Here is a 17,003-nt window from a genome sequence, read left to right as displayed (position 1 = left end):
TCAGATAGTCTTTCATTAATAGACAAAGACCAAATTTGAAGCTGTGTCATCTCCAAGGAGCTTGGCTGCTGGAAAGCCGTCGTTTTTCCGTTGGGCACTAACAAATTTAAAATAACTTGAGGTGGCGTTCCAGTCTACGCTGAACGTTGACTAAGTATTTGCGGGAGTAGTGCTAAAATGTCATCGACCCAATCAACCCTATGATGCCATACGAGATCACATGACTCATTTAATATCTCTGACCTTAAAATAAGTATATATCGATATTCCCATTATTTGGTAACTTCTCCAGAATAATTTAAATCCTCTGAATTTACACACAAAATATTTACCTACTAAACAAATACTTCGCAAATACCTACGCTTGCTATCGAAGTAAAGTTAGATTTATATCATCCGACTTCCATACCGGCAAAACCTTACTGACCGGAACCAATCATTTATTAGTTTCGGTATTTAGACGCGGAGATACCGAAAATTGTAATTGAATTATAAACGGATAAATAATAATACGCAGTATAATCTTTTAAATTTATTATTTATTGAATTGTCTATTTGTAACACGTTTGCATTGCTGATTAAAATCAGATATTTCTATACATTCCAATCATGAGTAGCAAGTCGTTTGTTATCTGGTTTCAAGCTGGCGTTGCTAGTGATAACATTATCCGTCTTAATGCGATGAGTAATTTGGAATATTTCCTATTTGGCTATTCATACATCAGATTAAACGACATCTGTAATAGGTATACTAGTTACTAACTACGAAAACAGAAAACCTTGTCCAATCTTGACTGCGTCAATCTCGCAAAATAATGTTCTCGTTGTCAAAGCCTTCGTTAGTAGGAAAACCACAGTCAAGACACTCAGACGATGACTCAAAATGATCGCGATTTGTTTATTTTCTCAAATTTTTTTTATCCAGTATTGGTTTTGTCCTCTACTGCTAATTAACATTTGAAGAATTGATACACAGAAAATGTGCCATATATTGACTCTTATCCGTTTTCATTATTTTTTATATCATGATAAAATGAGATAACTAGGTGTTTTACATTTAGGTTACATTAGTCGAAATAATGTTTTACTGGACAAACAAAGCTGGAATTTATAGGCAAATGCGATATTTAATTTGATCAACATGTTTCAATACGATAATAAGGTGGGTACCTTAATCCAAACAAACAAAACTTGAGCTGACAATAGCGGTGATACCTATCGTCAAATATTACGCTTCGTTCAGCATAAGAGCGAACTGAGAAAAAAAATTTATATATTCACTGTGACCTATTGCGAACGACACATTGGTAATGGGCGATTATAGGAGAAGTAACCGGAAAGTACATGTGGTCACATTTACTACTCAACATTCAGAAAGAACTGCGTAAACATCCCAAGAATAACCAGCGAATTTCTATAAATTACCGAATTTCCATCAATTTAAAACTAATCAATTTTATTATTTTTGATATTGAGTTTTCAACTGCTTCATGCCTCTAACGTTTACAATGAGTGATGTTTAGATTTGGCCATTAATTTTTTGAAAATCATTAAATTGTTCTTTCCGCCCCTATACCTTTTTTTCATAGAATTTACTGACAATTCACACCGCCAGCCTCTTACTTTATAACTGGCAATGCAATTTTGCTTTATTATAAGATTAAAAAATAATTGCATAAAAAGACAGTTTTAACTAAATTTTCAAATAAATCCAGTTGATTTTTCAAAGAGTCTTTAGTTTGTCTAACGATCACACAGTGTTTTTTCTGCATCTGCGAATGCATAAACAGTTTGCCAAGCTGTCAGGAAGCTGCTGTATTATTTTTAAAAAATTTATTTGAAAACTTACCGAACCGAAGCCCCGAAGCGTTGTAGCTAGTTCTGCGGACTGGTTTGCAACCAACCTGACTTAATGAGATACTTTTTCACCATGCCCTCCGCAACCGAGCTAATGCCGTGGTCGAGCGAAGGCCGCCCAAGCAGTACGGTTTTGAGGCTAAGGTATCGTGTGACTGGCAGGTTGAGAGAACTGCACAGCTGTAACTCGTTTGACGTTAGTAGCTGTACGCCGGGCTGCTGCACCGGATCCGGAAGCGACTGCGGGTTGCTGTGATGACTCCCCTCCTGATGCCTCGACGGATCCATTCCCCGTGAGCTATCCGAGAAGTTTCTGCTGTTGAATGATCCGTCGCAAAAGACCCGGTCGTCGGTGTGGTGCGTGAGCCTTTGGTCGGTGGAATTTAAGCTTCGGCCGTCGTTTTCGCTGCAGTTACATATTCAGTGGTTAGCAAATGGATTTCCGCAAATATAACTGTCAGATTTACCTTTTTCTTGCTATCTGTGAGCTGGACAACACCGAGGATCCCTTGCTTGTCTCGCATGAGGCGCCTTTGCTTCGGTTGTCCTGTCAAAATTTGTCTTATACAGCCGGGTATCGATTGACCATTTGGGCCAATTATACATGCAAGCTATTTTCGTTTGATTGGTTTCACGAGTTTTCCATCCGACAATCCACACAATGTAAAGGTGGTTGATCAGTTCATTTAATTGAGCCGGAAAGGGAATAGAAAAAGAGACGGTTATTATCATTTATCGAAATAGCTGTCATGTATAATTGAGACAGATTTAAGGTGAAACTGGTTGTTGGCTTTTCGAATTTCAAAATCAATTTTCAATCACTTCATGTTACAGAAAAATCGTTCAAAATTTGAAAAGCTGGTGATGACTAATTTTACCTTAATATTGGCAGATAGTTCAGAAGAAACAATCAATAGTGCCAGGTTTTAAACAACAAATAGTTACACTTACCGTACGTCCGTGACCGTAAGGACCGGTATTTCGGTGCTGTGCTGCCGCTGCGTGTTGCTCAAAGTGAACGGCTTCATCTAGACGTTGGAGACCGTTCCAGCGATAACGGTTCAACTCAGAAAGACGTATGCGAAGATTTCGTTCCCGTTCCAATGACGATATTAGACTTTCAAATTCTGATGAAGTGTAGAATTGAGAAAAAGTGCGCAAACGTTCACGAAATTCACGCTGATCACGGCTCATTCGTATGCGATGAGCGTTGCCTCGGAAAAAGTTTTTCACAAGTTGATAATCTCGGACAACGCGTTTTCGCCTGGCTCGTTCGCGGAGTCTTCTCGTATAAATGTCAACTTGTGCTAACTTAAGCAGCATGTCGACGTCTTCGTCATCTGGTTGAAGCGACAAAGTAGACACCAGTTGCTCGGCCGTTGGATCATACTCACGCTCAAAATCGTCGCGATTTGGCATGTATCCTAAAACAGCTGCTTCCTCGGGAGCGCAATCCATCGGTGGCAACTTCTGGGTTAGCAACTGACTCAAAGGGCCCGTATCGTCCGAGGTATGATCGGTTAGCTGTGGTCGTTGATCAATTGCCGACGACCAAGTATGACGCCCCACAGTCCCGTTGAGAAATCTAGAAACATATTCGTCCTTAGCCTCCTCTGGTGACCGTGTTTCGATGTGTTTGCTTATGTCTTCCCAATTTCCAAAGCCAAACTGCTCGATTGCATCCAGTAGGTGAAGTTCCTCTCGTGCTGACCAACCATTTTTACCACGATAGATGGACAGAATTCCCGAGTCCATAAACTGATACGAGTGATCATTGCGATGTTGACCTATTTCGGCTCCCGCTGCAAAACACTGTAAATAAAACCGCAATTAAAGACCGGTTCATTGTTATATTATGGAAGCAATGCCAGAATCCAATGATCCAAATTAAACAACTCAACTATTGAAAAATTTTACCACTAACAAATCTGGCATCGCTGCAAAAAAGTGTTCATAACGATGACGTCACTTCTTTACATCGCCTTGAGATGAATCAAATGAACGCCAGCCCACAAACAAGGCAGTTAGCCATTTTTTTTCTTTCGATACCTACCGCGAGACATAACTCAAAATCGGCACAAACGACACAATGAACTCGAATCCCAGGGATATCTTCTTGACAGTTAGTACAGGTGTACTTGGCAAATAGTTCTGCATCCAGATATATGTAAAAATCGCGAGAAAAACAGAATTATTTTCTATTTTGTTAGCAGCTTTGCACTAACAAAAATTACTTACCCGCCATCTTGGATGGACGACGACCGTATGCGATTTTTGCTGGGGGATTTTTCTTGCTACCAGTGCTGCCGTGTCTACTGAACTATTTGTTGATACTTACTGTTGATTCGATTGATTCAGAAATGTGCCGAATTACATAAATGTTTAAAAATTGAATGCCGAAAAGTAGGGAATTTCACGAATTTTAGTAACAATTAATACCTTTAATACAGTTATTATCGACAAATACTTGCATGCGGCATGCGGCCCTAGGGTAAACAACGTATTTTGGACCCCCTCAGCAGCTGTATATAATTTGGACACTTACAGCAAAATCAAATGCAAGTGTCCAAATTATGTACAGCTGCTGATGGGGTCCAAAATAGGTTGGTTACCCTATATCTTATAAGATCCACATTTATTAATAGTCATGAATTTAGAGCTAAAAAACAATTTGGCAACTATGCTGCAACCAATACAAAAATGACGAAATGAATTGAGCTGGCAGTGAAATTGCTGTCAGTTTAGTAAACTTCGAGAGGTGTTATTAAAAACGACGTTACACGTACAAACACCTAACATTTGAATAGGGCCAATCAACCAAATGTAAATAAAATGAGAGAGTTTTCCTACACACTTAATCGGTTCGGTAAAATTTTACCGAAATCTAAACAGCAGAACGTTCGGTAAAATTTTTTATTGCACCAAACATTATTAATGATCTGTAAACGTCGATTGGAACCATCGACATTTTTACCGAACGTTCAGTTGTTTAGATTTCGGTAAAATTTTACCGAATTCGGTGCTTTTTGTTAAGTGTGTATGCTGTTACAGCAAAACATTACTCTCACAGCTCTCACACGGTTGGTTTAGCCGAGAAATGTACTCTACTGATATGCTGCATATTGGAAGGCTTCTACATATAAGCTGGTATCGCATTGACCGTCAGCAGAGATTACTTGCAACGTAACGGAACGAAACGTCAGTGATGGTCGCATGCATTTTCAATGTGCTCAGTCATACGCGTCTGGAACGTCACTGCACAGATACCCAGAAACCAAAAACCTGAACGATTTCAAACCTAAACCACAGACAAACAGACATAACAATAATTTTCCATTCTTCGTACCGATTAAACCGTCATTTCACATTTGGGCTTAGTTGGGAATGTCTCCGTTTTGGCCAAAGTGGCGCTAGTCCAAACTTCGTTCTCCTGTACGCCGCCGAAGATCCTTCTCAGCACTCATTGTTCGAAAACACCAAGCACTTGCAAGTCCTCCTCAAGCATTGTCCATGTTTCATGCCCGTAGAAAACAACCGGTCTAATAAGCGTCTTGTACAAGGTGCACTTTGTACGAGGACTTATAGCGAATTCATAAATTAACCTGGGCTCGTGCTAACTCGAACCCGAAATTTATGATCGATACGGGCAGTTTGACAGATCGACCCGTAAACCGTAATGCAAGACAGTTTTAGCCTGCGCTTCAAACTGAATGCTGTCAGTTTAACCGAAATGCAATCTCGATTAATTTATGAACGCTTTGACAGCACTTCGATTAAAACTGAGTGCCAATCGACCTAAGGCAGGTTAATTTATGAATTTGCTATTAGTCTGCTCGACCGCAATTGCTTGTGAAGCCCATAGTAAGCACGACTTCCGCTGATTATACGCCTCCGAATCTCACGGCTGGTATCATTGTCCGCCGTTACCAGTGAGCCAAGGTAGACAAATTTGTCGGCTACCTCAAACTCATCGCCGTCGATCAATATACTACTGCCCAAGCGGCTTCGATTGACCTCGGTTCCGCTGGCCAGTATGTACTTTGTTTTAGACGTATTTACCTTTAACCCAATTGTTTCTGCTTCGCACTTTAGTCTGGTGTACTGTTCAACCAACGCCACAGATGTTCTGCCGATAATATCCATATCATCGGCAAAGCAGACGAATTGACTAGATTTGTTGAAGATCGTGCCCCGCGTGTTGATATCCGCTCGGTTCATAACACCTTGTAGCGCTATGTTGAACAGCAGGTATGAAAGACCATCACCTTGGAAAAGCCCTCCATCCATGTACCATCCCATCCATCCTACCATCCATTGTAGATTTAATCAGCTTGATGAGCTTCCTGGGGAAGCTGTTCTCGTCCTTGATTTTGAAGTCAACGAACAACTGGTGCGTTGGAACTCTGTATTCATGACCCTTTTGGAGGATCTGCTGCAGCATATATGTAAATATTTGATCCGTTTTAGACCGACCTTCGACGAAGCCGGTTTGATAAGTTCCCACAAATCTGTTCGCAATTGGTGATAGTCGGAGGAAAATGATTTGGGACAGCACTTTATAGGCGGCTTTGAGAACGGTGATCGCTCGATAGTTCTCACAGTCCAACTTGTCGCCCTAACCCCATCTTCCCACTCCTCCGGTAGCTTACTTACTTACCGGCAGCTGTTCCGTATCCCAAATTCTAGCAATTAGCCGGTTCATACAAACGGTCAGCTTTTCTGGTCCGATTTTAATAAGCTCCGCTCCGATGCTATTTTTCCCAGTTGACTTGTTGATCTTTAGCTGCATGATAGCCTCCTTAACATCGTTGGGGCTGGCATCTATTCCTCGTTTGTTGCACTGTCGAAATCGCTTTTTCCACCGCCATGGTTCTCCGCCTGGGCGCCATTCAGGTGTTCGTCGAAGTGCTGCTTCCGCCTATCGGTCACCTCACGATGATTCGTCAGAATATTGTCAGTCTTATCCCGACACATTTCGGTTCGCGGCACAAAGTCTTTGCTGAATCTGTTAGTTTCTGGTAGAACTTTCACGTTTCCTGAGAACAATGCAGGTCCTCCAACTCTGCATATTCCTGCTCTACCAGGTAGTGCTTTTTCTCCCGAAAGATTTGGTTTCGCTGCATCTTCTTCCGTTTGTGTCTTTCCACGTTCTGACGTGTGGCACTGCGCATCTTGACCGCCCGCGCAGCGTTTTTCTTATCCATCACCCTCCTACATTCATCGTCAAACCAATCGTTCCGCTGATTCCGGGCCACATACCCGATGGAGCTCAACGCTACACTGCTGATGGCTGTTTTGATAGTGTTCCAACAGTCCTCGAGAGGGGCTTCGTCCGGTTCGTCCTCTTCCGGCAGCACAGCTTCGAGTGAATGCGTGTAGTTTGCGGCGACGTCTGGCTGCTTCAGCCGCGCGAGATCTAACCGAGGCTGGCGTCGGTACCGAATGTTGTTCACAACGGAGAGTCTTGGGCGCATCTTAAGTGATCCGAGTCAACGTTAGCACTTCGATAGGAATTGATATTATGGTGCCATATTAGGATGTTCATATTATGGTAGCATTACTACCGAGTTCCCTGATGTGAAGAATCGAGCCAGAAGTTACATTTTGGCTGCAACTGTGACACGCCAGAGCAGAAAGAGATACCGAGATGCTAGAGCTGCCGAAGAGAGACTTCACCGTCGTAAGAAACGTCAGCGCTGGGATCGCGTTCTTGCGGAGGCGGAGAATTGCTTCGAGAGGCACGATACGAGAAGCTTCTTTAATACGATTAACGGAATCAGGAACCGGACCGTGCCAACTCCTGTTATGTGCAACGACAAGGAGGAGAACCTGATTACCGAAAGATCGGAGGTGGCTAGGCGTTGGAAACAATATTTCGATGCATTGTTGAATGGTGAACAAGATGGAACGGTCAACAGAAACAGGATAACGATTGAGGATGATGGACAAGCTGTGGATCCACCAACTTTGGACGAGGTTAGGAAAGCAGCGAGAGAGCTGAAAAACGGCAAAGCAGCTGGAAAGGACGGCATCCCCGCCGAACTTTTGAAAGTCGGGAGCGAACGGCTGTATTGTACAATCCATCAGGTTATGCTAAAGGTATGGACTGAGGAGGAATTACCTGCGGACTTGTTGGAAGGTCTCATATGCCCAATTTACAAAAAGGGCCATCGACTCGAATGCAGCAATTATAATTGCTCGATAATTATCGAGGTATTACTCTCGTCAATTCTGCTTACAAAATTCTCTCCCGCATTCTGTTTCTCATTCTGAGGCCGTTGCAGGAAACCTTTGTTGGCGAATACCAGTGCGGTTTTCGACAGGGACGCTCCACGACGGACCAAATGTTCACCTTGCGACAGATCCTCGATAAATTCCGGGAACTCAACTTGTAGACTCATCATTTGTTTATAGACTTCAAGGCGGCGTACGATTCAGTTAAACGAAACGAGCTGTGGCGGATTATGCTAGAACATGGTGATTCAAACAAAACTGACCACGTTGATACGTACTCCCCTTGATGGTTCAAAATTAAGCCTCAGAATAGCGGGCGAGACATCGGACTCGTTTGTGACGTTAGATGGTTTGAAGCAAGGTGACGGACTATCGAACTTGCTGTTCAACATTACATTGGAAGGTGCTATTCGAAGGGCCGGCGTACAGAGAAGCGGTACCATCATCACGAAATCTTATATGCTTCTAGGGTTCGCGGACGACATCGATATCATCGATGTTAACCGTAGAGCTGTGGAAGAAGCGTACACGCATCTTAAGGAGGAAGCTGCGAGGATAGGGCTTGTCATAAATTCTACCAAAACAAAGTATGTGGTGGCTGGTAGAGAGCGTGGTAGCCCTTCGGGTGTTGGAACTGCGGTGGTGATAGATGGAGATACTTTTGAAGTGGTCGACGAATATGTTTACCTTGGTACGTTAGTGACATGTGACAACGATGTGAGCCGTGAAGTGAAAAGCGAATAGCGGCTGCCAACAGGGCCTTCTACGGATTACATAGCCAGCTGAGGTCCCATAGCCTACAACTCCGTACAAAACTCGCGCTCTAAAAGACGCTAATTCTCCCGGTGGTACTCTACGACAACGAAGCATGGACGTTGAAAGAGCTCTTGGCGTTTTCTAGCGGAAGATCCTGCGATCAATTCTGGGCGGCATATTAGACGAAGAATTGTGGCGCAGGCGCATGAATCATGAAATATACCAAGTGTACAAAGATGCGAATATTGTGAAGCGACTAAAATACGGCAAGCTACAATAGGCTGACCATGTAGCAAGGATGTCGGATGAGAGACCAGTGAAAACAATATTTAGCAGAGAACCCGACAGAGGCCAACGACTTCGAGGTCTGCCTGCCCGTACCCGTTGGATGACGAGGATGCTAGAACAGCGGGTGTTAGGGGCGACTGGAGAGTGGCAGCCCAAGACCGAGTAATGTGGAGACGGCTCCTGGTTTCGGCATGAATTCGATAAGCGGATTGTCGCCGAAAAAGTAAAGTAAGTAAAGTAAGTACATGCTATCGGAAAGCAATAAATAGATTTATATAATGTACTTTGTACTGTATTGTCTGCATTTTTATTTCACATCAAATTACATATTGCTTAACTGATGTCATCGTACGAACTGTCGTTTTTATCTATTTTAGGTGAATTTTCCTACCCATAACAGGCATTTATACTTTACAATGGTTTTGCGGTTTGATGCGTGATTGAGGCTTAATTAATTCGACACTTTTCGTTTTCATTATCTTGTGTTACAATCGTGCAGAATCGTACTTTATTTCAATACGATCACATTTAATATGTTACACAATAGGGTTACGGTGCTTGTAAGACTAACTTAATTTTTCAATTACAAATAATATTGCAACAGGTAAAATTAGATTTTCGGTTGGCTCTACTAGATCGTCGAATGTAATCTAAAAAAAGAATAATACATTGTCATGAGAGTTGGCTAGAGTATTGCTCTACCTTTGTTGGTATTCGCATTAATACGCTTTGGTCTTGCTTGACTGTTGTCCTACAATCTAAACACTTAATGTATACTGCAGATTTATTTACACCTATTGCTGAATATGGACACGTTTCTTTATGGCTTTTATTTGCTGAACGCAGGAATTCCTGACTAGCTACTTACATTCCCGCTTTCTCATTGGTTGTTCAGATTAGTTTCATGGTAAATATAATACAATTTAATAAATACAGTCTTGTGCTTTGTTCTTAACAAATAACAATCTTCTATCCTACGCATCCATACGCGGTAAATTCGTTCATTCTCGAATGCAACACATTTATTTCAATCCTAGACGATAAAAATGCTCGTCGAGCTCTGGACGTCTGTTTCCTCTCTGTTGGCACAAATCGCTCTCCTTTCAAAAGGTACTTTCAGTGGTATGACTATGATTAAATGGATACATCCGCATCCGTTCGCTGCCGAACTCGTTTTCGCTGTCGTCTGTTTCGTCGTCGCTGGACGGTGGCGTTTCCAGCGTTGGAAGGCCGAGATCTAGATATTCCTCGTTGGATGTTATAGAAACCAACCTATCCAGATTTTGAACTAGCTCACTGAAGGTGGGTCTCACCTTCGGTTTTTCATTCCAACATTCACGCATCAGAACGTAACTGCAAGTAGATTGGAAGTATTAATGTTAGCTGTAAGGCTACTTAACGCTAATAGACACTTACATATGGATCGGACAAAGTGGTGGTTGTTCCAATCGTTTGCCCTTCTTCAAATGCTCCAGAAGGTTGTCCCACGTAGGGATTGAGGAGTAAGGATTACCACCGAGCGTCATTATTTCCCAAAGTAATACTCCAAACGACCATCTAATGAGTAAATTCCGAAAAAAAATTATTATTTACTCAAAAACTTATAAAGTTCAAGGAAGGAATACTTACACATCGCTTTGAGAATCGTAGAACTTTTCCTCTAAAGATTCTGGGGCCATCCACCGAATCGGTAATTTACCGGTAGTTGTTTTTCGGTAATACTCTTGGCTATGTATATCCCGCGCAAGCCCAAAATCTGCAATCTTCATTACATATCCTTCGCTTACAAGCACGTTGCGTGCTGCCAAATCTCGATGGATGCACTAAAAAGAATTTTGATGATTAATTACTATTAAAATAATATATTTACATGGTAAAACTTACTCTTCGTGATGCCAAATGTTCCATTCCTCGAGCGATTTGATACGCAAACGAAATCAATTCTTTCAAAGTAAGAATTTTCTTTTCCTTTTCCCCGCAGACTGTGTCGTAATTGCTTGTTCCGAAGCGGTGACTCCGTAAGAAATCCTTCAAATTACCATGTGGAGCATACTCCACAATAACATACAGCGGACCATCTTTGCAACAGCATCCAAGCAAGTTAATAATGTTGACATGTTTGCCAATCATCTTCATAACCTCCATCTCACAAACCAAATCCTTTACATCAGCATCGGTGTGACCCTCTGTAATGAAAGTTTTAACATTAGGTTCTTCTCTTATCTACCAAGAGAAGTGCATACACACGAAGCTCACCTTTTAACATCTTTACCGCCACCACCGTAGTGCTTTGCCCTTTGATCAGTCCTTGGGCTTCGGCCATAACCACCTTACCGAAGGCACCCTCGCCGAGATTTTTCCCCAGCAAGAGCTTACTGCGTGGAAACTCCCAGTTCAGGTCGATTGGAAATTCGTACTCGGAAATCAAGGCCGGATCGTAGTTACCGCTTTGCACCAACGTTGAGCGCTGCTTTTCGATGCGAACAATCGGCATTTGCTAGAAGGACACAAAAAATCAATTAACTTAACGTTGAACTGTGACAATTTAAAGGAAATAATTCAGTGTAGAGTGTCTTACTCAAAAATAAAGCATATTTCAGTGAACGAATTTCGAGTCGATCGAAATACCTAAGTGCTAGTCAGACCACTTAGATATTTGGTGATCGGCTAGACTGCTGCAACTATCGTGGTATTACGCTGGTAAACGCCGCCTACAAGGTAGTCTCCCAGATCCTGTTACGCCGGTTGTCACCGATAGCACCAGGTTTTGTAGGGAATTATCAGGCGGGATTCATGGGGGCTCGCGCAACTACGGACAGCCACGTAGCCAGAGGTGGGGGCCAGGAGCCCTATCTTGGCTCCTAATACCTTATATGCATATCTTACTGCTTATAAATATAATACATTACAATACATTTAATGTATTGTAGTTCTAAACGCAAAAATATGCATATAAAACAGTTAAAATTAAAATTGGGCCCCGGGCCCCCCCTTCTAGCTACGTGGCTGACTACGGACCAAATTTTTACTATCCGACAGATCTTGCAGAAATATCGAGAGTACAACGTGCCCAAACATCACAGCTTTATTGATTTCAAAGCAGCATACGATACAGTCGATCGAGACAAGCTATGGCAGATAATGCACGAACACGGTTTTCCGGACAAACTGACGCGACTGATCAGAGCTACATTGGATCGAGTGACGTGTTTCGTACGTATCTCTGGGACACTCTCGAGTCCCTTCGAGACGCGACGAGGGTTGAGACAAGGTGACGGTTTATCCTGCATGCTGTTCAACATCGCTCTTGAGGGGGTGATCCGACTAGCGGGCATCGAAACGAGAGGCACGATTTTTACCAAAGGTAGCCAACTTCTAGGCTTTGCAGATGACTTCGATATCATAGCCACCAGCTTTGCGACGGCGGAGGCAATCTACGCCAGACTGAAAGCGGAGTCTAGGAGAATTGGGCTAAAAATAAATGCGTCGAAGACCAAATACATGAAAGGAAGACGCTCAAAGGAAAAAAACGCGAGCCTCCCACGGACGGTAACCGATGACGGCGACGAACTAGAAGTGGTAGAAGAGTTCGTGTATTTGGGATCGCTGGTGACCGCGGACAACAACACTAGTAAGGAGATGCAGCGGCGCATCCAAGCGGGAAATCAGCCCTTCTTTACCCTTCGTAAAACGCTACGGCCATGAAACGTACGCCGCCGCAGCTAACAATGTACAAAACTCTTATTAGACCGGTAGTTCTTTATGGACTTGAAGCCGTGATGCTACTCACGAAGGACATACGCGCCCTTGCCGTGTTCGAGCGGAAAGTGCTGCGGACGATATTTGACGGAGTACAAACTGAAAGCGGAGACGTATGAATCACGAGTTTCAGGCACTGCTTAGGGAGACTCCCATCGTACATCTAGCAAAAGTTAGCAGGCTACGGTGGGCCGGACACGTCATAAGGATGCCGGACGACAGTGCGACGGAAATAATCCTCTTCGACAACCCCACCGGCACCAGGAACAGGCGGACCCAACGTGCACGATGGCTCAACCAGGTCGAGCGACTTCTGAGACGACTAGGAAATTGGTGACGAGTGGCCCAAGACCGTGTTGAATGGAGACGAGTGCTTGAAACAGCACGTGCCACTCCGGCTCTATGCTGCTGAAGAAAAAGAAGAAGGTAGTCAGATGACGCCTAGTGTAGTGAGTATAGCGTGTGGGATAAAACTTTCGCAGCCGCTGCTCGCGATCGTCTTCAGGGCAGTCCATTTGCTGACGGGACAGTACACAACTGGATATACCTACATATATTTACGGAGGATTACCTACGAATGGCCGAGTCACAGATAACCGAAAGAGCAGGTGACATAATATAAAGCATAATAGGTAATCACAATTGGCCGAAACGCGAATGACTGAATCACAAATGGAGGAAAGGACAATATATTGCAAAACAACACTCATGGTCTTCAGCCCACTCGACCAATAAGTGTACTGCAAATAGCACTCGCGATCTTCGGTTGACTCGATCGCCAAATGCATGCTGCCCTCACTCGCTGTAGCTCATTCGAACTTAGCTTAGGGATAGCCCCTAGGCTTGAATAATCCTAACAATCAAATAAGCCTAGGTGTGCATCCCGTCCAGTTAGCTTCGAGGTACGATGCTGGTCTAACAAGCCAGTCGTCGTATGTTTGAATCTAGGTTGGGCAGTGCTAATAGAGTTAGCATGATCACTCCTTAACCCTCCGTTACTCGCGCGGTAGTATTTTGTACAACGCCTGTGAACCGTTAACTTTATCTCGGGATTCTAGCAATAAAGAAAACTACTGTTTTCAGCAAAGTTGATCCGCAGACCAAGATCTTTCAAATGATGGAAAAAGTTTGTCCAGTTTGTCACCAAGTTGTATTAATATTCGAGTGAATTCTGTTAGGTTTTAGCATGCTATAAATCGAAGTTGGCGCGAGTAACGAAAGGTTAATCTCTGTGACACCCATTACATCATTAACGAGTGACGTCGTTTTTAGACAGGTGTTGCCTTCTTTTTTCATGCATATAGAAACGCTATTGACTCTATTGTAAAAGTTCAAGAAGCACCCCTTGTTTAAAGATGATTTTAACATTGAACGAGTAGCGACAAAGTTGCTAAAAACCGAGAATCATTGAAGCATTGACAAAGTCTTGAACTGACCCATTACAAGAAGATTTTAACCTAGTACACAATCAGTATCAATCATACTAAGGGCTTAATTCGTTGTTACAAAGTAGTGCGTAAAATACGGCTGGTTGGTAAACGGCTGGGTAATGCGTACCATCGGTGCCTTGCGCACTGGGCATAAAATAGACCCCACAGTGGTCCACAGTCTCTTACCCAGCAACTCCTACCCCTACCTCCCCGTGGTACCAGGGGAGAAGAGCTCCTTCGAGCTACGTTGGACCTCCGTCGATACTGTGGGATTGGTTGTAGCCTTTGCAAGCCTGAACCACTAAAAAAATCAAAGCAATGGACTCCGTAAGTAATAATAAACTCTAATCGAAACAATCGGCAAAGACCCACGGAAGTACCCACGTGCTTTCTAAAGAAGTGAAGCGAGCCGCAAGTTCGACATCGTAGCACTACAGGAGGTATGCTGGAAAGTAACGATGGTACGTACGTATAGAGATGGTCATACCATCTACCAGAGCTGCGGAAATACACACGAGCTGGGCACGGCTTGATCGGCTGGTGGCCGATGAACCCCCAAATGTGCAGATTAAGAATCAAGGACCGATTCTTTAATATTAGAATAATTCACGAGCACAGCCCTCACCTCGGAAGTACCGATGACATGACATGACAAAGACGAATTTTACCCGCAAACGAACGAAAACGACCTAAGACTTGTCGACTTCGCCGCCTCCAAAAACATGGCCATACGTAGTACCTTCTTCCAGCATATCCTCTACCATCGGTACACCTGGAGATCATCCAACCAGACAGAATCACAAACCGACCACGTTCTGATAGATGGTCGGCACTTTTCAGACTTTATCGACGTCAGAACCTATCCGAGCGGTAACATTGATCTGGATCACTACCTATAGTGGTGGTAAGGATACGCCAAAAACTATCTGTTGTGAACAACATACGATACCGGCGCCCGCCACGGCATAATAAAGCGCGACTGAAGCAACCGGATGTCGCCGAAAACTACGCGTTATCTCTCGAAATCGAGCTGCCGGAAGAGGGTGAGCTGGATGAATCTTTTCTTGAGGACTGTTGCAATGCCGTGAAAACAGCCATTAAGGGGAAACCGAAAGTGGCTCAAAGATGGCTGGGTAAATGGCTACCATTCGAAGCATGTATTGTTTTGGGCCTTAAAAATGCATCTGTATTGGCAGAGCACGCTTTCGCCACGTAATCATTGCTTCCAGCGCAGTTATAATTTCCTAAAACTTGTAATTCAATTTATCGATCTGCTATGTCTCAATAAACGCTCAGCAACACATAATTGCTAATGGAAAATAAATTTAATTGATCATATAGATCATTAAGTGTTCATAAAACGTATAATCTGGAATTAGTTAATAGATATTTGGTTGTGCACATATTTCGTTGAACTAGCGATTTCCGGAAAAGCAGCAACACAGTATCAAACTTTCGTCACATCAATGAGCTTTTAAAGAGCTTTCAGCTTTCGCCGCATCGATGAGCTTAGAGTGAAGTAAACAAACAAAACGCAAACGCAGGAATCAAAAACGCAATCCGATGCAAGCGGATTAATTAAACATCCTAGTGATCCTACGCATTATTCAGTTGCTGCTGTTAATTTTGATTGAATCGGAATGCCTTGATAAAGAAAACAAACCCTTTTTCGCGATGTTTGTAGTCAGTGCGGTTGGCTGCGGATCAGCTGTTTAAGGCGGAACCGAAAGTGGCTAACATTATTGTGTTAGTGCGACAAACACTGTACTGTACATCTCATGTGTTCGTCAAAAACCTAAACGTTTATTTGAATATTGTATCAGTATTGGTAATATATGTCAAATAGCGGAGCTTGCAAATATGAACAGCTGATCCGCAGCCAACCGCACTGACTACAAACATCGCGAAAAAGGGTTTGTTTTCTTTATCAAGGCATTCCGATTCAATCAAAATTAACAGCAGCAACTGAATAATGCGTAGGATCACTAGGATGTTTAATTAATCCGCTTGCATCGGATTGCGTTTTTGATTCCTGCGTTTGCGTTTTGTTTGTTTACTTCACTCTAAGCTCATCGATGCGGCGAAAGCTGAAAGCTCTTTAAAAGCTTATTGATGTGACGAAAGTTTGATACTGTGTTGCTGCTTTTCCAGAAATCGCTAGTTCAACGAAATATGTGCGTAACCAAATATCTATTAACTAATTCCAGATTATACGTTTTATGAACACTTAATGATCTATATCAGCGGTTCCCAAATGGGGGTTCGCCAAAACTTTAGTTCGCTGCAGAATAGTATAGGGAAATCCGTCAGGGGTACGCGAACCGAAAAAAGGTTGGGAACCGCTGATCTATATGATCAAATAAATTTATTTTCCATTAGCAATTATGTTTTGCTGAGCGTTTATTGAGACATAGCAGATCGATAAATTGAATTACAAGTTTTAGGAAATTATAACTGCGCTGGAAGCAATGATTACGTGGCGAAAGCGTGCTCTGCCAATACAGATGCATTTTTAAGGCACAAAACAATACATGCTTCGAATGGTAGCCATTTACCCAGCCATCTTTGAGCCACTTTCGGTTTCCCCTTAACAGCGTAGCGGAGAACGTCCTAGGCCATGTGGCACCGAATCGACGTAACGAATGGTTTGACGAGGAATGCTAGCAGATATTGGCTGAG

At 43.0% G+C, this 17,003-nt stretch overlaps 2 protein-coding genes across 4 annotated transcripts in view; both read right to left on the bottom strand.

Moving 5' to 3' along the window:
- Positions 1–531: 531 nt before the first annotated feature.
- LOC128735277 (transcriptional adapter 2B) lies at positions 532–4,104 on the bottom strand. Of its 3 annotated transcripts, XM_053829777.1 has the most exons (6): positions 4,096–4,104; positions 3,911–4,008; positions 2,809–3,669; positions 2,325–2,404; positions 1,850–2,263; positions 532–1,772 (listed from the first exon to the last, which is right to left on the bottom strand). In XM_053829777.1, exons 1-5 carry the CDS (start codon positions 4,100–4,102, stop codon positions 1,876–1,878), a joined length of 1,434 nt encoding a protein of 477 aa, XP_053685752.1. In that variant the 5' UTR covers positions 4,103–4,104; the 3' UTR covers positions 532–1,772; positions 1,850–1,875. The 3 variants fall into 3 exon arrangements, with proteins under 3 accessions (XP_053685752.1, XP_053685745.1, XP_053685758.1); XM_053829770.1 differs by having other exon boundaries at positions 532–2,263; XM_053829783.1 differs by lacking the exon at positions 532–1,772 and having other exon boundaries at positions 2,048–2,263; positions 2,325–2,468.
- Positions 4,105–10,238: 6,134 nt separating this feature from the next.
- Positions 10,239–17,003, bottom strand: part of LOC128745542 (fibroblast growth factor receptor homolog 1-like) — a 59,394-nt gene continuing 52,629 nt past the window's right edge. Inside the window, exons 6-10 of the mRNA XM_053842617.1 lie at positions 11,392–11,632; positions 11,020–11,321; positions 10,765–10,958; positions 10,552–10,692; positions 10,239–10,488 (exon numbers count right to left, since the gene is read on the bottom strand). Coding sequence (XP_053698592.1) covers positions 10,239–10,488; positions 10,552–10,692; positions 10,765–10,958; positions 11,020–11,321; positions 11,392–11,632 — 1,128 coding nt within the window. The remainder of the gene's footprint in view (positions 10,489–10,551; positions 10,693–10,764; positions 10,959–11,019; positions 11,322–11,391; positions 11,633–17,003) is intronic.

The sequence above is a fragment of the Sabethes cyaneus genome, chromosome 1 (genome assembly GCF_943734655.1).
Source record: "Sabethes cyaneus chromosome 1, idSabCyanKW18_F2, whole genome shotgun sequence".
NCBI lineage: Eukaryota > Metazoa > Arthropoda > Insecta > Diptera > Culicidae > Sabethes > Sabethes cyaneus.
This window is presented reverse-complemented; position numbering and strand designations above follow the sequence as displayed.

Coding starts and splice junctions, on each gene's coding strand:
- LOC128735277 (XM_053829770.1), bottom strand. Junction 3,670..3,910: donor ATTTTGAGTTATGTCTCGCG/GTAGGTATCGAA, acceptor TTTTATTTACAG/TGTTTTGCAGCGGGAGCCGA. Junction 2,264..2,324: donor TCACAGATAGCAAGAAAAAG/GTAAATCTGACA, acceptor ATGTAACTGCAG/CGAAAACGACGGCCGAAGCT.